The following is a 21,595-nucleotide window of genomic DNA, read 5'->3' as shown; positions in this document are numbered from 1 at the left end:
TTCAAAAGAAGAGCATTATGGTTTTCTAAGCTGTGACTTATTCTTTTCTGATGTGATAGCAGATAGCACTTCCCATCTTGTTCTGTTCTTATCTCCTAATCTAGACCAAAGTCACCAACGTAAAGAAATTTGCTGTGTATTCTGGGTGGTTCTTGACAAATTTTTTTATTTCTTTAGGTCTTTTTTTTTGTCTATACACACAATCTAAAGCTTGTGAATTTTTTTCAGAATAATATCCAGACATATTATGTATTTTGCATTCTCTGTTCTAATTACATTCCACGCTTAAAAATATGGAGTGTCTGTATTTGTCTGCCTCTACATTCCCTCTAAGATTAAGTGTTCAGTACGTCAGCACTCCAGGTTACTTGAATGCTTGCACCAATTTTCAATAGGACTATTACATTCACTTGCTTTTATAAACAAGCATTTCTAATTTATTGCCTAAGTACTTGTACTTATGGCATTGGTTTACAGGTTATTAAATAATTTATTCTCAATGTGGCCTCTATTTACTTCCATAATATCTAGCATGAAAATTACCATTGTGTAATACCTCCAGACCTTTTGCTTTTGTTCTGCTATCTCTAAGAATCGAATCTGATAACCTTGTAGAAGAGTGGTTGGCCTGTTTATCTGGAAGCCACAGGAACCATGTTACCTTCGGTTTTGTAGATATTGTCTCACACTGAAAGAACAAGAAGTATATCTTGTGTATGTTTTCTTCTTTAGTTTTGTTCATGAGCACCCCATAGATATTAACATGAACTTCGATTATTTCTTTTAGTATATATCATTAACTTTCAATCCTTGCCTGCTATCTTAGAGATCCATTCTGGCTTTGCAATGTGTTATGCAGTTTTTCCCTAGAAGGATTGTGCCATGCCTTTTTTCTCCCTGCTTTGCTACTGAGTTCTGTGTTTACTTGTCTTAGTGTCCAGTCTTGTTGGGGAGAGTTTATTTCTTCAGACTGCTCAGCTGCTTCTAGATTAAGTGGAAGCTAATCTGTTTGTACTTTGTCATAGTGCAGATCCCTGTTTCTTTTTGCTAGCTAAATTTTTATTTCACTTTAATATGCTGGTATCTTTGAATACCTGATAGCAAGTGATCCACCTCTTTATAAGATGGCTTGATTTTATCTTTTTGTTGCAGAGAAATCACCTTCTAACTTGAACTGTTTGTAAATCAACTTGAAAAGCTCTGATAAACATCATCCCTACCACAAGAACCCTAAAATCCTATTAATTCTTTTTACCCACAATTCTTAAGTTTAACATTGGAGTTCACAATTACATTTAACTTCTGTGACCAAAACACGAAAAGGAAAATTTTCACTTTAGAGAATTTAGGGGGAAATCAGAGCGTTTTATATGTGACTTCATAAAGGTTTAGGTTTAAATAGGTATGATCTGTGTGATAGTCATGCATATCAAGTGAAGTCATATTTTCCAACATTGACATTCCAGGCAGAAAGCAGGAAAAAAATAGCTTTTTTTAACTGGAAAATGTTGTTGTATCCTATTTTCGTTCTGTTATTCTTAGTAGTGGTATTATTACTCAAGTCCAAAACCCTTAGTCTGAAACACTCAGGCACTTCTCACAGGCAAGAATTATATTGATTTGCATTTGTTTTCAGGTTAGATCCATGTGCTAGAATCCCACTTTGATAAAATAAGTCTTTTTTTTATTTTAAAGCACACACCAACAGTTTTCCCAAGTAAAAGATCGATATTCCAGGGTTACTTCTTCCCTTTCTTTCACCCTGAAACCACTCTGTGATTTTTTGAAAAAGGAAACCCAACACATCTCTGATTTCTCCTTTATATAATAAGATATGTCTAGCTTTTTAATTTTCGTGTAAGTGGGACTCTTCCCTAGCACCTGAAACAGTATTTTACTGTTGACTGTTAATTTATCTGTGTTTTATGTTTCATTTTGCACTGGTTTTCTGCTCAAAATAATGTTCTACTTTCTCTTCCATTTTTGTAATCCCACATTATATGTACATCAATGAAAGTATACTTCAATTTTCTTCTGTATTTAAGGGCTATAACAACTATCAGTATTTAGCATTACACAATTTCTCTTCTCCTGTTACAGTATTTCTTGAGAGTAAGTTTCATTCAGTGCTTCTAAGCCTCTAAATGTGAGTAATGTGTTTGTTTCACTGGAATGAAAATAGGGATAATTGTTTTTGCTTGTAACACATTGTATATAGTGATCTCTCTATCTCTCTGTCTTTACTAATCCCAGAAATTGTAATCTGCCCTTTGCAGTTACTTAGGATTTATGTTTGTGTATGTAATGGAGAAATATTTTTTCTTATAATTAATGCATTTGTTTTGTATGCATCTATTTATATCTCATATCACATATATCTATATGCTTAATCTCCTACAGTACAACAATTCAAAGTACACAGTATAAATCTTGGCAGCAGGAAATCTTGGTAAAATATCTGACTATAAAATCCATCCGGTCTAACCAGTTCTCATTCATTAGGAGTCTCTTATGATCAACATCTGGTAGGATTAGACTGCCCTGAACAACAAGGATTTAGCTTGCAGTAGTTACACACAGCTTTAGTGAACCGAAAGGTCATTGGAAATATCTGTTGAAAGCAAAGTAGTATGATTAATCTAAAAATTGTTAAATTTGTTTTGTAACTGGCAGAGTTAGGATTAAATGAGTGAACTGTGCCTTTAAATGTATTATCTGAAACCTAGTTTGAACCATAAATCTGCAGAAAGCCCTGAATCCGAATTATGATCACTAGATTGGCAATTCATCTGGAATATCTCCTTTCTTTACTATTTTCCTGGGAAAAACGGATATAATTGACTTGATAAAAATGAAGTATTGTGGTCAAATAGATGCTAGCTATTTACTGTTGGGGTGTAGATGCCTGCACTAATACTGCCACTGAAGTTTGCAATATCTGTTCACGTAAAACAAAATCAATGTGTGCACATTTCATATCTTTTTGAGGTAGGGGATCATTTCTATATTGTGTGCAGAGAACTATCATATCAACATCATACAGGAAGTAAAAAAACATACCAACCACCCAAATTTGGTGGTAGGGCTGCGAGAGCACCAAAAGCTCGTTCTGCCTATGGGGCTCCCCAGGGCTCCCCCCTTGCCCACATCCCAGGACCTTGTTTCAGTCGAGCCTGGTGCTGCCAGTCCCTGCCCTCGTGATTCTCAGTAAGTGCTGGGCTCCCTGCTCCTCCCTTACAGCCAAGCTTGTCATGGTCCCTGTTAGTTTAGACCTATTTCCTGACTTGTCCTCAGACCTGCCTTGTCAGTATGGGCCTGCACAGCAATCACAGGACTTTATCTGGCTGTTGTTTCTGTCACCAGACCCAGTTCTGACCCTGTTGTCTCTGACTCATGGGTGGGTTTCCCAGCTTTACCCTGGACCTGCCTTATTGCTGTGAACTTGGCTGGAACTGGCTAGTTTCTCCAAGCCTCCCTCGCTGGTGGCACTGGCTAGTGAGGTCACTGGTCTGGTGGCTCTGTTTGTCACACTTGCATCCCTCTTCCATAGCAACTCCCCAACATTCATTTCCTTCCGTTAAAACTGCACGACACTCTCCCTGATGCAGACCTGTGATTTTGTCTCTCTAGACTCATATAGACTCTCTAGACTCATAGACTACATATATATATATGTTTATATATATATATATTTAGAGCCCATTTAGTCATTCTGTCTACTAGTTCAATTTGATAGAGATTAGAGAAATTAATTTCTTCCTTGGCAATGCAAATTCTTGGCTCCTCAACCCCCCTGTATTTCTTCCTTCACAGGTGCAGGGTCAGGGACTTTGTTGTTTGCCTCTCAAACACCACTGAATTTGATACAACAGCTAAGAGGTAGGCAAGTATTGCTGCCATCCACTCCACAGGAAAAAAAGATGCAGAAACACTTGGTAGCAAACTTTAAAATGTTCTTTTGGTCACATAAACTGTATGACAGCAGCTCTGGTAGAATGAGGGGTAAAAGCCAATTCTCTTGTTCTCTTATGTCCCATCTTCTCTTGTGCCTCAAGCGCAAGGGCTATCCTTTTCTGCCTGCAACTGCATCCCTTCTACATGACATAAACCCTTCATGTTTTGGAACTTGCTGCTGGGTAAACATATTTGCACCCCATTAATTTTTTAAGTTGACCATGCATAGATCTATGAAACATAGAGTGAAATACTGATTTAATCCAGCTTCGTACGCAGAGTAGTGTTGAGTGCTTTTATTTTTTGCTGTGATGCAAAGGATAGGGTCTACAAGCTGTGGTTTGTGAAACCATCCGGTTTTATTGATGACCGGGTCTGGTAATCCCTGTTTTGGGAAAATTAAAATTTGGTGTCTTTAAACTGCGTAAAATTTATGTAAACAGACATAGAGATAAAACCTTCATAGACTTGTTATCAGGGGACTAGAAACACATGGAATTATACTACTTTTGTATTGTAAGTCAGTGCAAGATTTACTTAGGAATTGCAAATCCCCATCAGCCTAATACAATTTTGTTACAACAGCTACAGCAGTTTCCTTCAGTTGAAATTACCCTATTCTACAGAATAAAATATCTGTAGAATGTTACAATATACTTTACTCAGAGTTGGTGGAATAAAACAATTGCAACTGAGCTTGAAAACTGCTTGTACTGCTGGTACAGCAAGCACCTGCTAAAGCTAAACATGCAGCATTTTGTAGTCTGAGCGTCACAAATTTAATCTGAAATTGCAACAAATGGCAGCTGAAGAACTGGAACTGACACTTCCCAAATTCTGATGTTGGCCCCAAATCCAAAGATCCTGCAGTTAAATTCATTTGAAAGAAACAATTTAAGAAGGAAAACCCAAATTTCAATTCTGTGAGATATTTAGAATATTTGCAAAGAAAGAAAAGAACCTGAGGATGGTGACAAAAGTATGGAAATAGGAAGCAAAGACTGGAAAATGTAGTGGTAATACGTCCAGACCAGGCACAATATGAGATTTGTCAGACTGGTGATAATAGCATTGGAGGGGAGAGGGGCACACCAAACCATTGAGTCTTCTAGAAAATAATGTAAACCTTGTAAGTTCTTATAAAACTTGTAATATCTCATTGTGATAATGGGAAAGAAACACCTTTCTTTTGGCAAAATCTCCACAACAGATGCATCTGCCAAACATCCAATATCTGTTTGTAGCAGTGAAGAGAAAAGATTTCCAACTTCTCTGGCACCGAATCTAATGGGAGGTTAATTGGTAGTTCAATGAAAAGTCGAAGAGCTCTGAAAGCCAGAGTACTGGGCTCCTAGCAGAGGGGACAGGGGGTCTCAAAGAAATGTTTCAGTGGCTGAATTTAAATAAGTGCATATGCAGTTGAATTCCTCAATTCCTTGTTCATGAACGAGTTCTGAAGGGAATGAATCACAAGTTGTCACTACAATGTCGGAAGTCTAATAAAAATTCAAGCCTTGTGGCCTGTATTGCAGCCTATCTATAAATGCCAGTCTGTTTTAATAATATATACTGTGTATTTTTTATAATTTTTCTTATGTTAGTAATGTTCTAATTTGACTAAATGATATTTGGTGAATCAATTGTTTCCTCCTTAGATCAGCTGAGTAATATTAATCTAGTCTCTCTGGGATTAAAAAAGACTAGAAATGGCTCAAAAAAAAAAATTCAGGAAAATATCTGAAAAGCAAACCCGCAACTAAAAAATTTCTTGTGTTACAGAAGAAGGTAGGACAGTATGAAGCAGAAGCATGTGACAAGATGCATGCTTTTGGAAAGTAGACTTCTGTTAGCTAAGGAAAATTTTACTTTTTGTAAGTAACATATGATTGCACTAAGTAGAAGGATTTGGGGCATTAGTCAAACTATGATAGAGAGAGGTCTATTTTATTTTGTTATCACTGATTGTTTTATAAAAGCAATATTTCTTTCTATTGAGAAAGACCTATATCGTAATGAGTAGTTAATGGCATTGGTGGAGCTAAAGTATCAATCATTCATTTTAGTAGTACGGCACCAGAAAAAAGTCATCACTTATCATTTTTTGTCAGTGAATACATTTGCAGAGATTGCACTTAAAAACTGATTATACAATCACAAAATGATGAAGGATATATACTCACACAACTCAATGTTGTGTGAGTATTCTGACAGTTACTTCTGTAAAATAAAATATTTTTAAATAAAAAAATTACCTACCTGTTCACTTGTTTTAATCATTGTGAAAGGTTAGAATATAAAAATGTGAGGAGGTTGTAGAGAGGAGGGTGCTGGCCTCTTCTCCCAAGTGACAGGGGACAGAACAAGAGGGAATGGCCTCAAGCTCCACCAGGGGAGATTTAGGCTGGACATTAGGAAAAAAATTTTCACAGAAAGGGTCATTGGGCCCTGGCAGAGGCTGCCCAGGGAGGTGGTTGAGTCACCTTCCCTGGAGGGGTTTAAGGCACGGGTGGACGAGGTGCTGAGGGACATGGTTTAGCGTTTGATAGGAATGGTTGGACTCAATGATCCAGTGGGTCTCTTCCAACCTGGTTATTCTATGATTCTATGATTCTATAAAGCATAGCTGAAAGGGATAAGATGAAGCAGAGGCCGTGAAAGGAGTAATTAAGGCAGCCAGTGTAGTAATGATCTTCAGGAAATACTTCATTGGTCAACCAAGAAAATTGACAAAAGCAACTTAAATGGAACAGTGAAAAGGTGGAATGCTGTGTGAAGATAGTTAATGCAATTGCTACATTGCAAAAAAAACAGATTATGTTTTGTTTAGAACCGATTTGCAAAAGTACAAAGATACTTTTAATGTTCCTGTTTTTTTTTACCAAAAACTGTGTTTCTATCTGAAACAATTAAGCAGCATACTCCAAAAATGTATTAGTTGCATGGTAAATGCTGAAGCATGAGATGCACCCAACAGAACTACAAACACGCATAGGTTGGGAGGATCCTCACAAACATATACTGAAGAAACGCTGTAGGATTACTGAAGAGATGAATTTGTCTTGAAAGTAAAGCTGCCAGCAGAATGAAGATGTCTCACCTCTGACATTTCAAGTCTCATTGCATCCCCTTGCTCTTGCTGTATACTTAGGCATGAATGTGACAGATTTTCAGCAGACAAAACTTAACAATAGCTGGGTCTTATTGTTGCATGGATAAAATGCCATCTCATTATATAAACTTAATGGTTATTTCAACTCAAATGAAGAAGTTCCTACTCCTGAAGGACAGATACCGCTTCCTTTTCTTTACTTTACTACGTCACGTTATATCAAATATTTTCAGATTGCTTTGAATGCACTGTGCTTCTCTCTCAGAGGAGGTCAAGGGAAAAGAGAGTTAGGAGGAAGATTTAAAATATGTAACTGCAGTGACCCATACAGAGAGTCATTGGAAAGTATCTGCATATGGCTCACAGACTTCTAAAATTTCCTGTTTGATATAATATATATTATAATATATATTTATCTTCTCTGCATTTGAGATATCTGTTTTACACTGTTATAACAAACAAATTAAAAAGACAATCAGTGTGATGAATGTGATCATAATTTTGTTAAATTAAAATTGGAGTGGTGCTCTTTTCACTTCAGTCTGTAACCAAGTTATATCCAGCTAAAATTATTTTTCCTCATCCATCAGGGTTAGTAATGTGAAACACTGTTTTTGCAGTCAGGTGGAGGAAAACCAGCAGTGCTTAACACAGAAAATCTTGACATGGTTAGATGGTAAAACCACACTAAATCTATGAACTAGATTGCTTTGTATTTTATCTGCCTTCTTCGTGCTGTTAGGTAGCTCAAGGAGGAGAGTCTTCATGAGAAAGCAGGTGAGAAAATCTGTTGATAAATGGTTACTTGTGTCACCTTCAAGCAAGTCATACTGCTTGTTTCCCCATGCAGCAAGATGTACGCTTTAAGAAAGGAAGAGGGCACTGAGCAGTTCATTAAGCTTTACCGGTCCCTAACTGACATAAGCTAAGCTTTGCTGATCCATGCCAGGACAAACTGATGGTGATTTCAGTTCAGCCCTCAGCAGTGACAATGCATAAGAGTTTCCTTGATGAGTCTTTTCCTTTATACAGTCTCAAACATCACTTTGGCTTTTAAAAGAAAGCTTTTGATCTTGACAGCACTGGAGATACACAGGAATTCTCCAACCCCATAATGCAAAGCGAGAGCACACTGTGAAGTTTTCACCACACATAGTGAAGCTGTTTACATAGTATACCAACTGGTAGTAGAATATGGTGGTAAAAGAATATTGTCTTCGTCGGATTTTAGGCAAAATGGAGAAAAAACCCCTATGGGTGCCTGTATCATCATTGAGATTATTGCTTGCCGTTACAGTGATAAGTACAGCCCATCTGCTCCCTCCTCACCGAGTCTCACTTCACCAGTTTGCCTTTTTCTCAACTTCTGACAGGTGAGGAATGATCTGACTGGGGTCCTGTATGGTGAAGACATTGAAATTTCAGATACTGAGAGTTTCTCCAATGATCCTTGCACAAGTGTAAAGAAGCTTAAGGTATGTGCTGCTGTTTGAGGAAAAATAAGTGGCGACTGTGTCATGGCATTTGATTAATTTTATATTCCCTATGAAAAAAGCTAATAAAATTTGTGTAAGAATGATATATTACTACATTCCATAGCACAGTATGGTTAACAAATGACATTTTGAGTGTCTACTTCTGCTTAAGTCAATGAATGTCCATGCATATAGTAAATATTTTTATAGTTCCTGATAAGGACACAAAGTAAAGCCAGTTGTTCTTGGCTTAATATTTGCACCTAAGGCATAATATACATGTGAAAGCTCTTGAGCTTTGGAACCAGAAACCCTGAAAGGAAAATTATGATGTAACAAAACCATTGAGTGTCTTTCCATTAGCTTAATTTCACATTTTACACTGACTTCTTTGCTTATAATAATCTGCATTATTTCATATGAATCACAGGGGGAAAAAGAAAGTTGATAGCAGAGTAATCCACCATCCTTCTCTTATTATAATGATTTATTAGGTTCCTGGCATTTCATTAAATTAAACTATATTTTAGCATTACTATGCAGTGCAATCAACTATAAACTAGACACAGGAGATGTGAATCTTCAACTGCATGTGAACATGAAAAAATGACTGAGCAGGAAGAGAAAACACTTTAAAATTGTAAAGATGAAATCATTGCTGGTATTCAAAGATGTATGACACAACCAAAGTCATAATCCTGCAAATACTTAATGTGTAGAACAGATTAAAAAGAAACTTAATAAACTGAATTATACTAAAAAACTAAAATTAAAGCAAGGATATTGACCCGTATAACACTAGGTCACTACTGAATCTAAGTGCTTCATTTTTCTCACAGTCTGGAGATGCAAGCTTGAGTGTTTAAATAAGTAAACATTATGTTTTTAGGAAGCCAATTTGTGTCTGTCCCATCGAAGCCAGTTTGCATTTCCTGTCTGGAGTTGAAAAGCCTCCAGTATGTGTTATCAGTAAAGTCCACATTTTTGACAAGGTCTTTAACCCCTGGCATCAGAAAGCTAACAATTCTGAAGACAGAGCTATTTAAATCAATGGGTGATATAATAACAAGAAAAAAAAAAGCACATAACCACGGATATTTAGGCTGAAGGTTAGAAGAAGCCATGAGATTCTGGCCTTCCTGTATGTCAATAGCATGCTGTTTCTTTTATAGGGAAGACCAGAAAACTCTTATCAAACAATATATTAAAGATATCTCTTGATTTCTTCTTCAAAATTAATTACCACACCAATATTCTTCAAAATTAATTACCACACCAATAAATAAGCAATTAACTACACAATCACATATTTTTTGACAGGAATATAGAGTTACTTGTCCTTAGGTACAAGTAACAGGCTGCCCAGGGAGGTGGTTGAGTCACCTTCCTTGGAGGTGTTTAAGGCACAGGTGGACGGGGCACTGAGGGACATGGTTTAGTGTTTGATAGGAATGGTTGGACTCGATGATCCAGTCTCTTGGGTCTCTTCCAACCTTGTGATTCTATGATTCCATGATTCTAATTTAGCTGTTCAGTTATGACAATGTTCATTCATTTCTTCAAGAATCTAATATAAGTAAACTGGTATCTGCTTACTGTGCTTGAGATTAAAATATTCTATACCTTTTCTTTTTGTGAGCGCAGTTTAAATTAACAAAATTAGTAATTATGCAATACAAAATCTGATATGGTTTGTAGAAATATGTTCTGTGTTTTTCCCAACAACACGGTAAGTTTTACTATATTGACCCCAGCTTCATTGAATCACAGTTGGAAAGTAACTCCAGGCTTGAGAATATTTTTAAAATTCACTTTTGTTGTTCAGAGAAAAAGATGTTGTTGTATATGCATCTGCACATCAACTTAAATGTTTAAAAATTATAAGCCTACACAGGCAAATTGTATGATCAACAACACTGCTGCTTCCTAGTTTCTTGTATCTTGCACGAGTCAAAAAATTGCATTATATGAATACCAATTCACTGACAAAGTTTCCATCTAATTTTCCAAACACAATAGATGTGTTACTGTCTAAACAGGATTTCTAATTCTAACAGTCAGGTTAATTACATTTTGAAATTTTGGGCCATGAATAGTTTGGATGCAACATCCATCAGTGTGTGACATGCACACTAACACAGACATCAGCAAGTTCTGGCAGCATGTTAGGAAGGTGGGAGCTGACATCCTCCACTTCACCTTCATCATCAGTGATTCCGTAGCAAAGGTTGGAGGCTCATCTATAGTTCTTCAAGTGGACATCCAGGCATTTAGAAGGCATAACATGTGGATGCCTCCATTGACACAGTTACCCAGCTTTGAGCAGATTTATTGATAATATCTTGACTGTCAGATAAATGGTAGAGAGTATGACAGAGTATCTGAGCTCTTCAATTTAGATATTTCATAAAGAGCCTGCCAAGACATTGACTTTTCCTGGCAGATGAGATATTGTAGCAATCCTTCTCTGGAAAGCTGTGTAATACAACGTTGTGGTGTTATTCATTAGAAATGAGACAGATTAAAATCTAATCACAGAAGGGAAGCTCTGCAGCCTGAAAAAATAGCCGCCTATTCCAGCATAATGTGCATCACTCCAAAAAGCTGAAAAACTAAAGTGTGCCTCATAGCCAAGGCTGTTAGAAATGGTAGTGGAGGAGATTAGTTGTTCTTCATCCCTCGTTGGAGCATCTTAGATGTCTTGATCCTCACTGTCTTGAGGGTTTATAATACTGAGCTGCCAGTAATACCAGAGACACTTTATATTTAGTGGGTGAATAATATCCTCACCTATAAGAAAGAAAGAAGGGAGCAAGAGAGTAATCGATTTTTGAGGTTGTGCTATAATCTTCATTTATAAAACATTTTTTATGGAGATTCCACCGCAACTGTAGGTAAATGGAATGTGACTGTTCTTCAGCTTCTTTGTTTCTTTCAGGACTTTAGTCCAAATAGGACATATGTATTGCTTACTGAGGGGCAAAGCTTAAATGCTGATATTGCTACTTTAATCTCTGAAAAGAGATTAAATATAACACCTTACCATCTGGCAAATGGTCTAAACATTGGTCTTTTTATATAAGTGAAGTTTTGGGAGTTGCTGTCGCCCTGAGATGTTTTTAATCATCTCATTGATCACCTGCCTAGTTCCTTAAATGAAAATCTGTCCTGTCAAATATGCATTAGCTCCATGCAAGCAATGTGCAACTCTATGAGAAAGAAAGAGTACTTGACACTTGCTGCTATCCAATGAGTGACTTCTTTGATGCCTACGAGCGAGTTACGCTGTGTTAACTTGCATCGTACCCATGAGGGCTGTTGTATAAGAAAAATGTATCCTTGCCAGAAAAATCATACTGGTTGACATCAGTTAACAGTGTGTCTGAAGGGGGAAAAAGTTATGGCCCAGTAAGCATCTGATGTATCTCTTTGCTCAAGACTACAATGTGGACATATACCCTCACACACAAGCACTGAAAAGAACCCAGCTCTGATAAACTTTGGTGCACTTACTCATCCATCCAGATGAAATGTCGTCAAGGGATTTGAGCTATATCCAGCTGCATGAATTTGAAGCGTCAGTGTCTCTTATGCAGGACAGAGTCAGCACACTCAAGCCTGGCATGAAATTGCTCTAGGCTTAATTACCATACTGATTGCAATTCTTCAGGAATAACTTTGGAGAGGGATGCAAAAAGCAGAGTTGGAGAGAAAGAGGCTTACTGAGGAGTGCATTGTTGCACAGAAGAAAAATGTTATGTGCAGAACAGGAAAAGCTATTGTACAGATTTCCCTAAATTAGTTCCTTCTACATGTGTTCTAACGTATAATCCTTTGGTTACATGATTACATGCTAAATCTTCTCCTCCTTTTAACTGCAAGCTATTTTACCCTGGACATTGCCTCTCACAGCATCGTATTGAGGAGGAATCTTCCGTGACTTGTCATAGAATCATAGAATTTCTTGGTTGGAAAAGACTTTTGAGATCGAGCCCAACCATACCTGGCTGGACTCGATCATCCGGTGGGTCTCTTCTAACCTGGTGATTCTATGATTCTATGAAACCATATCCCTGAGCACTTAATCTACCCATCTTTTAAATACCTTCAGGGATGTGCCTGTTTGCTTGCATGCCTGTAGGCTCAAGGAGTTGTAGAACCACATACTTGTGTGACTGAACGTGCAAGATTTGGGTCTGAGTGCTACCATGAAACTAATTGCACAACAACATTAGTATAAGACAATCTTGGTAGACAGTAAGGTTGTTGAAATGAGATCTGATGTTTCTGATAAAAGAAAATAAGATGGACTGTACAAGTCCTGTAATGCTTTGCAGTAATGGAATAGTCACTGTAGGAAATGTACTCTGCTTTATGTAATAATCAGGTGGAAGCAGCAGCTTAAGTCATGGAAACACAAGACAGACTCTATGCCTTTAGTCTGAAGGTTGCTGCACATACACCAAAGGGTTATTCTTTACGTCCTGCCTACAGTCTCTAGTGCTCATAAGCTATGAGGCCTCACGTCTTCTGTTTGTTTTTCTTTTTAAATTAGTTCTTATAATTGTATAAAAGGAATTAATTCCAGTTTAAATATAATAATTAGATGCTGTGTCATTTATTTTTAAACTGAGCTTTTTTCAAATATTAAATCTGCACTTTTTATGTTCAGAGAGTTCAAGCAGTTCAGAGTTGGACTTCTGAGAGTGACAAATATTATTATTAAAATGTTAAAAATGGAAAGAATGGAGGAGAGGATTTTTTTTCTGCATAATTCATAAATCTATTCATTGTCCTTACAAAAAAGTGTGATTCTTTTGATGTAATTTGTGTGATTTGTTTGTTTAGTTTCATGTGACCTTGCTAGATTTGTTTAAAAAGACCCAAATACATTTCAATAAGGTTTATAGTACTTTATCAATCTGTGGCTAAATATGAAAATAAAGAGAAACAGGCTTACTGAAAATGCAGAGGTTCAGAATGAGCAAAGCATATTATGTACTTTATGACTTTAACCGTGCTAAGAATGATACCAATGTCATGCATTTAATTGCAGAAACATTGTTATATCTTTTGCATTGTCCATCACAATATGTTCTGCTGAACAGGAAATAAACATCGAAGTTATCTAAACTGAAAATCTTTGATAAATTGATTTAATTAAAACTGAAATGTTTTTTGCCACTGAAATTCGCACTGAATCATCTGTTTCTTTTTTCCTTGGAGACAGAAAGAGCTATTAGTAATTCTGACCAAGTGTTTTATAAAAGAAATGAAAAATTAGATTTGTTCAAGCTTTTGTTGAGAACTCAACTTTTGTCTGAAATAAAAGGTAATATTAAGTCATAAAAATCTATCTTTTCTGTGTTTTATAGATGTTAGCAGCAATTTTTCACTTGAGAAAAACGCTAGCCCTGTTCCTGAGGATTTATTTTCCTATATATACTCCTGAATTTTGGAATGTTTTCTTAATATGTTTCTAAGTATGAAAGCAAAATGTTCTCTTTTGACTTCAGCGACAGATAGATTCTTAAAGTGTGATGATTGGGGTTTTTTTCACATGTGGAGGTGGGAGGGAGGAGGAGAGGAGGGATTGAAAATGTGTTGTAGTGAGCGTAAAGAAGATGTTGTATGAATGAAATCTTTAAAAATAACTAAAGTGGGCACAATATAAAGGTATCTTATCTCACTTAGAAATTTCCAGTCTCTTTGCAGCATTAGTTCATGTAAGGAATGAAAAGCATATATTTTCTACTGGTTTTAATACGCGAGATTTTAAAAGATTCTTGCAAGGGATCAAGAGAATAATTCATACTTTACTCTTGTTGAATAGTAAAATATGGCAATATAAATATTACAGTTTTATTCTCATTTGTGCTATTGGTTATTCATTTTCTTCAAACACTGCAGCTGCTGTCGCTTGCAGTATTTCATGTTCTTGAACTCACAGAAAGTGCAATAGTGCTGAATTAATTTTGCTCTCTGCAGCTGTAATCAGTGCTAACTCTCTGCAGAATTTGAATGGCTAACTGAAGTGGTTTCTGGAAAGACTATGACTGTATTTAACTGCCATGTTTTTATTCAATCTGCAGGGTAATGATGTTCGGATAATCCTTGGCCAGTTTGATGAGGAAATGGCTGTGAAAGTTTTCTGCTGTGTAAGTAAATATATTTAATTGCATATCAGAATAAAGAATGGGTTACATTTGAATAAAAAATACATATGTGCATTAACATTACTTTATGGGGTTCAGGTCTGTGAAGGTTTAAATACTCCAGAGAGGTTACACATACTTAGCTCCATTTCTGTTTCAATAAAACACTTTGTACTTGACTTCAATGGAATTTAGGTTTGGACAGCATGGTTAGTTTCTTCTTATTGCTTTCCTATAGTGGAATTAAATCCCAAATAGAGCTTAAGCATTGCTCTTCCCGTCAGATCTCAGGAACCGCTTGTATGTGTAGCAGCAGAGAACTGCAAGATTTGAATCTTGCCCAAGAATTGTGTTCTGGTGGTAATGTCTGCATGTATGTAGTTTTGCATGTTTTGTTTTGAAAACATAAGAAATTCAAGCAGTTCCTATACATGCTAACTATGCATACCCAAATAATTTCTGCAACTGAAAAATGCTGCCAATTGTACAGTTGTCATTCACTTCTGACTGCTGTGCACTTTACATCTTACTTGAAAACTAAAGTTTCTTGTATTAAAATAAATGTAGTAAGACCAGCATAGATGAAATTCCCTATCCTCACTATTTGTCTGTGTATGTGAATATGCTAAAAACATGTATGGTATGATTGCCACTGAAAGTAGCAGAATTAAAATGTGGATCTTTATTTTTACCTGCTCATAAAAAAAAAAAAAAGGCAAAACAGGCAGATTTTAGTGGCCTAGATTTTACATTGGTATTGAATTCTTAGTTTAAATAAGCAGATTAATCTTGTATGAGCCAAGAACACGATAAATATAATGGAAAAGCAATAATGATGGCATCTAAATTTCAGAGGGGCTTTTTAGTGTTCACTTAGAGAGTCAAAGTTACCTAGCCAAGGAAAGAAAAGAAATGCAGAAGTTCAAAATCTGAGTGATGTATGTGCCTTAGGCACATGTTGGCTCATACTCAGCAGCTGTTCCAATTCCTGGCAAAATTTGGAAAGGAGATTGTAGAGTATATTTGGAAGGAAAAAAATCTGTTTGCATCCGAAAGGAAATGGAAAGCATGCTTTTCTTTTTCATTCTTCTCATCTCTGATCAGTCTTTGTATACAGACCTTTTTATTCCAGCATTTAAATAGAATTGACAGAGATAATTTCCCATTTTTCCATTCCTGGAAGAAAAAATAATCCTTCTGCAGTCCGGCTCCTCCTCAGATGTCTTGTGGTTGGTCTCTGTTTCCCCAGCTGGAGGATCCCAGTCAGCACTGTCTTCCAACCCAGTATGAGACAAGAGATTGGCCTTGCTTATGCCACTGACCTTAATATCTAGTTGCCTTCCTCTACAATCCTTTTCCAAGTCCGTGTGCCTGTGAGGGTAGGGACAAAATCGTAGAAATCCCTTGAGGGGCAAGGTGTCCTCTTATACCGCTCTAATCTGAGGGATTTCAGATGGAAGATGTCTCTCTCACGGTTTGGTGCAAACGTGTGAAGTTTGTGTAACTGAGTGCAGTTTAAAGAGTGATGGCTGCTTCTAAGGTATATTAGTGTCAAAAATAAGGTGGATTTTTCTGGAGCCTGGAGAAATCTGAGAGATCATGTATTTAGTCTTGCATAAAAGTACTTATATGAGAGCTTCAGTAGGAGACTGAATGCAGGAGAGGGCAGTTAAAAGTGGGTTATTTATATATTATGCACTACAATATGTCAGTAAGTGTGTTATTAGTCATAAAATATATTGTTGACTCATGCACTCCTGCAGCGGTGTGTTTAAGAGCACAATAATTTAAATACCTCATTTTTTTTGATACCCTTCCCCAGGTGTATCTTCAGACAGACTTCACTCCTGATTCCCTGTTGTATTTTGCAGGGTGGTTGATGTCGACCAGAGAAAAGCTTAGGATTTGTTAAAGGAAGGTGCTATTGTACTAGTGCAAGATGTTTCTTTTTTTCTGATTGTGGTTATAATCTGAATATTATTTGCTAATGATTTATGTAGGTGGAAAAATCTTTAAAGATTGCCACAGTTTTCTGTCTGGATTCAACAGTCATATGCTGTGAGGTTTCTTCAGGACAGCCATTTGAGTTTATACGCTCATTTACATTTTGACTGGCTATTCTCTCCCTCTTCAAACACCCACACACAAAAGACATAGAGCACATGAAGATAAATGCACTAAAAGATAGTGTAACTCAGCGGCAAACTTTAAGCATGTGACAGGACTAATTCAAGCCAACGTGAATTTTAGCAGGTGTTTCCAATGATGATTTAAATAAGCTTAGCTATTAATTTAATATTAGTCTCAAAAGCAGCTTGCAATTTTAATTCTATGGGAAATCTTAGCTTTCTAATATTGTTTTCACCTCAGTGGGATGAGTGTGGTACTTTTAATGGAATAGAAATTGGGATATTTTGCTTAAAACTTAACACTTCAACAGTCAAAACAGTCAACTGTGCTGCACAGAGATGATATATTTTTTTTTCCATTTGAAACTGGCTTAACATGAAATTGCATCTTCCCAATGAAAGCTTCAGTTCTGCAGAAAATTTCAAGAAATTGTTAGTGAGAATTTTTCCAACATATTATTTTTAAGATGTAGCAATAATCTAATACAGCCGTGCACACATCAAGACTGACACCTAGCTGATACAATTATCTGTCTGCAAGCAATTAAGGAAGGTGACTATTATGCATAGGTCACTGCATGAGCTTTAGGTGGCTCTATTTTAGTAAACAGTTAATAATGATTAAAACCAGGTTTAATCAGCATGGTTGATGCAAGAGGACTGGGCTCTTTTCCTTGAGCTGATAGAGTTTTACTGCTGAGTCTTTGGTTTGGAATTATTGATTTTTAATGAAGAACAGCTGGAGGTTCATTGTAATTCAGAAGTCTACAGGCTTTCTTGTAGGAGTGGGATATAGGATGTGTCCATGCTGACACGATAGAAACTTGATGGAAATTCAACAGGGGTAAGGTTTTGCAGGTCCATTAACACAAACTGCTAGTAATTGTTTACTACACATAGAAATTTCTTTGTTGTAAATAAGCATCTCTTTATGCATTCAAACAAGAATGAAAAAAAAAAAAAAGACAGAAATTTAGTCTCATAAGGGCAGAAAATGTCCAGGATGGTTTCCTGGCTGCTTGACACCAACTCTGGGCTTTGCAGCCTAGGTAGGGCATGTGGGGGGCTTTGCAGCCTAGATAGGGCACGTGGGAAAGATTAGGGAAGACATATGATTACCTTACACCGTTATGATGGTACAAAGCACTTGTAAACTTAATTCACCTTGCTCTTGTGTGCCAACAAGTCTCCCTTTTAGAAACTAAAACCTGTAAGAAGTGGTCTGTGTGCATTCAAACAGGTCAAGAAAGATCCATATTTCATGGAAATGTACCTGTTGCACATCAAAACCATCTCCATTTAGCACAATCAACAGTGAGGAAATGGTGGCAAAAAACACTGCCTGGAAATAAGTCTTCTGGAACCCAAACACTGAAATGCCTGAACACTAAAAACCCTGTTGTCACTAAAAAAATGACTTCATGTTTATGGAGCTCATCTTTGGAGGAGTTGATTTTGTTCCTTCTTTTACCTTCCTAAAACTACTGTTCAAGCCCTATCATGCTACTAGATCTTAAATGAAGAGCTGCCAGCTCATAAACTGTTTGTCTGGTTGGTTTTGGTGTGTTTATTTGATTTTATTTCTCTTTGGTAGGAGGGGGGTAAGTAGGAAGTAGGGATGTCTTTTTTAACTGAATTCTTGCGGGAACGTGAAAGATTCAGTGCAACTTTGTTGGACATGATCCCTTGTTTCCAGGATGGAATTTCCGGCTATTTTGAAACTTTCATTTCTCACCCCATATCCCAGGACAGTTTATGCAGGAAACAGGCTTAGCTGCTTATGCAAACAAAAATTTCCAACAGCTCTGATTTCAGAATATTTCACAGCCAATATGTTCTTGCAACACGCAATTTGATACTTTAATCTCCAGAGAGCAGGGGAAGCTACAGAAGACTGTCCTTCTCTAAAAGCACTACTCTGTGTCCTCAGTGATTTGAAAACTGTCAGATAAAAGAGACTATATCATTGAAAGGTCCTGAACGACCTAATTGTGTAATGGAAACCCTTTTAGACATCAGAAAGTATTGCAGGGTGGGATTGCTGTTTTCCTCACAGGTGAACCTGGGATGCGGTTTTGCCATGGCTGTAGCAGGAGTGACGATGGGAAGGAGCACAAAAGCTGGTGTGTTTTTGGAAGGGTAGAATTAATGAGGAAGATAAGGACAGACAATTTACGTGGATTGTTGAATAAGTAAGGTATGAGGTACAAGACACTGAGTTTCAGATAGGAGTGCTTTCAGGCAGCATCATATACAAATGCATGAAATTTGATTTTGGCTGAACAAAAGCTCCTGCAACCAAGGGCCAGACAAATCTGCTTTGTGCACAATACATTCATGAACTGAGTTGGCACCATTACAGTACCCTTCACTGATTTAAAGCCCAATTTTACTTTGAGTATTAACGTATTTAGGAGGCTGTCCTGGTTCATATTTTTTGCTATTCATCTGATTTATCTGACAAGCTTTTGGTACGATCTTTGGGATAATTTTCAAAACGGTTATGTGCTGAATGACTAATATGTCTTGTTTGCATTCTCACAACTTCCTCCTTCTGTAACATTTTCTGTGAAGATGTATTTTTCCAGTTAAGAGCTGTAAGGTTTCACTGTGTATTTCTAAAAACTGGATATTTTATATTATGTCTTGTATCTCCATTATTACTTAACAGTACTTCTTTCTTGGCATAAAAGAAGCATGAAACCTGCTGCTTTGAAATTAAGTCTGACTGAAATGTCAAAAGGGAAATATCTAGTTACAAGATAGTGGGAGAAACATCTGAGATAAAATTTGCTAATTTTATCCTAGAACACCCTTCATGATGGAATAGGATATCTATTGTGAATAGATCAACTTTTAGGCACAACAGCTTACATGCCTGATATTAAAGTATTTCTGTTTTCTGTTATGTGTGTCTACTATTGAAAGGAGATAACCATCATTTCTGTATCTTGGAGTACTGTGAGCTATATTCAGTATTCAAATAAGATAGAATTTCACCTGAAGAAATTTCTTGCTGGAAAAAAAGAAGCACTGAGTTATCTTCACTTTATCAAGCTCCTATGGATTCGTGCTCCTCAGAAGAAATTGCTTATCTAATGTCTCTGTGGTCACTGGATTAGCACAGTCACGTAATTCATATTTGCAACATTATGATTTGATGGTGCCTAAATTTTCTTGTTTGACCTTATCCAGTTTTATGTGGTCTTTAGGATTATATTAGGATGATAATAACTTAGTTTACATGCGGTGGCATGGTGATCCTAACACTCGTGTAACAGTTGGGTTATGGTGAATTTTCTGTGCAAATGCTGTGCCTTCTGCCAGTGTTCCTCACAGTTTTAGAATCTAGTATTTTATTCTTCTGGTTTTGTATAAATTGTGTTTGGAAAGCAAAATAGATTTAAATTTTTAATAATTTAAATTCTTTTTCTTGTGACATGAATTTTAAAGAGGAGAGTCTTCAAAAAAGTAGTCTTTGTTGTTAGCAAGTAATTGTTCTAAACTGTTCAAAATACTTGCGTATCCTTCAGTTACACTATAATTCCATAATTTCATTAATAATGGAAAAAACATGAACAGAAGACTATTGGTTTTGTGCTCAATATGTCTATTATAATGTCTATTAGCTCTTCTGCTTTTCTTTCTTTGTAGGCTTATGATGAAGAAATGTATGGCAGCAAATATCAGTGGATTATTCCAGGGTGGTATGAAAACCTTTGGTGGGAATCATGGGTTAATTCCTCGCAATGCCTCACCAAAAATCTTCTTGCAGCCATGGAAGGTTATATTGGAGTGGATTTTGAGCCTCTCAGCTCAAAAATGCTAAAAACCATATCAGGAAGGGTTAGTATTTTTCCTCCAACTATTTTATTATGCCATTGGTTGTCTCACCAGTGTCTTGACACAGCAAAGCACTGAGGAGGGAGGCAAAGCTAAAAGGTTTTTCTACAAAGAGAGCTGGCAGTCATCATGGTTAGTCTCATCTTTCCACTGGTTTGCAGCTTTTAAATATTTAGAAATCAAATTCTGTACCAGGTAAGGAAGCAGTAAAGTCCCTTGCCTCAAATCCATGGTGTTCACTCTTTAAGAAAATTACAGTTAAATGTACAATAAAGTTTGAATTATAGCCTACAGTATCATATGCTGCATCATGTAAAGTAAAATAGTTGAGCACAGAAATAGAGAAGTTTTATGTTTAAGTGTTATTCTGCAAATGGCTAAGTTCATTGGTGATTTGTGTCTCTCAGAACTAGGGGATGGGGAGTGCAGTTGGTTTTAAATATGTAAATATGTGGTATTTGCATAAAGTACATAATATTTTATTGTGGAAAAAGATCATACAAATTCTGGCCAAAGAATAAACATGCCTGATTTTGCTGCTTTTCTTCTTGTCTTCATCTGTCTTTCATGCCTTGCTAAGTGAGTGCCAAAGTCAGCTTTACAAAAAGACAATTGATCATAAGATGGAGAGCATACTAAAATTCTAAAACATAGACAAATTGCCACTCAGATAATTTCATATGAAGCAAGTAGTTGCTCAAGTAAAGTTTATGTGATCTGTGTTATTCTAAAAGGTGTTATCAGACCACTAATTTGCAGGGATGCAGACTTACGCTCTGTTCTAGTGTTACGGCTCACCAATATCTTGGGAGCTTTGGTTGAACTGAAGCTTTATATGTAAAAACAAAATAAAGCAAGTTGTCCTTCTTACAGAGAAGCAGAACAACGGCTTTTCAATTCTCTGCCTCCTAGGTCTCCCTCTCAGTGTTG

The 21,595-nt window shown here is 36.6% G+C and overlaps 1 protein-coding gene across 2 annotated transcripts in view; it reads left to right on the top strand.

Moving 5' to 3' along the window:
* The window catches only part of GABBR2 (gamma-aminobutyric acid type B receptor subunit 2), a 457,827-nt gene that overhangs the window by 208,843 nt on the left and 227,389 nt on the right, over positions 1 to 21,595 (top strand). For both annotated transcript variants that reach the window (XM_069853337.1, XM_069853338.1), the window contains exons 4-6: positions 8,437 to 8,538; positions 14,631 to 14,696; positions 20,477 to 20,668. In XM_069853337.1, the coding sequence (XP_069709438.1) occupies positions 8,437 to 8,538; positions 14,631 to 14,696; positions 20,477 to 20,668 (360 nt within the window). The remainder of the gene's footprint in view (positions 1 to 8,436; positions 8,539 to 14,630; positions 14,697 to 20,476; positions 20,669 to 21,595) is intronic.

Source organism: Phaenicophaeus curvirostris, chromosome 3 (genome assembly GCF_032191515.1).
Source record: "Phaenicophaeus curvirostris isolate KB17595 chromosome 3, BPBGC_Pcur_1.0, whole genome shotgun sequence".
Classification (NCBI taxonomy): domain Eukaryota; kingdom Metazoa; phylum Chordata; class Aves; order Cuculiformes; family Cuculidae; genus Phaenicophaeus; species Phaenicophaeus curvirostris.
Note: the sequence above shows the minus strand (reverse complement) of the source record. Positions and strands in the feature narration are given on the sequence as shown.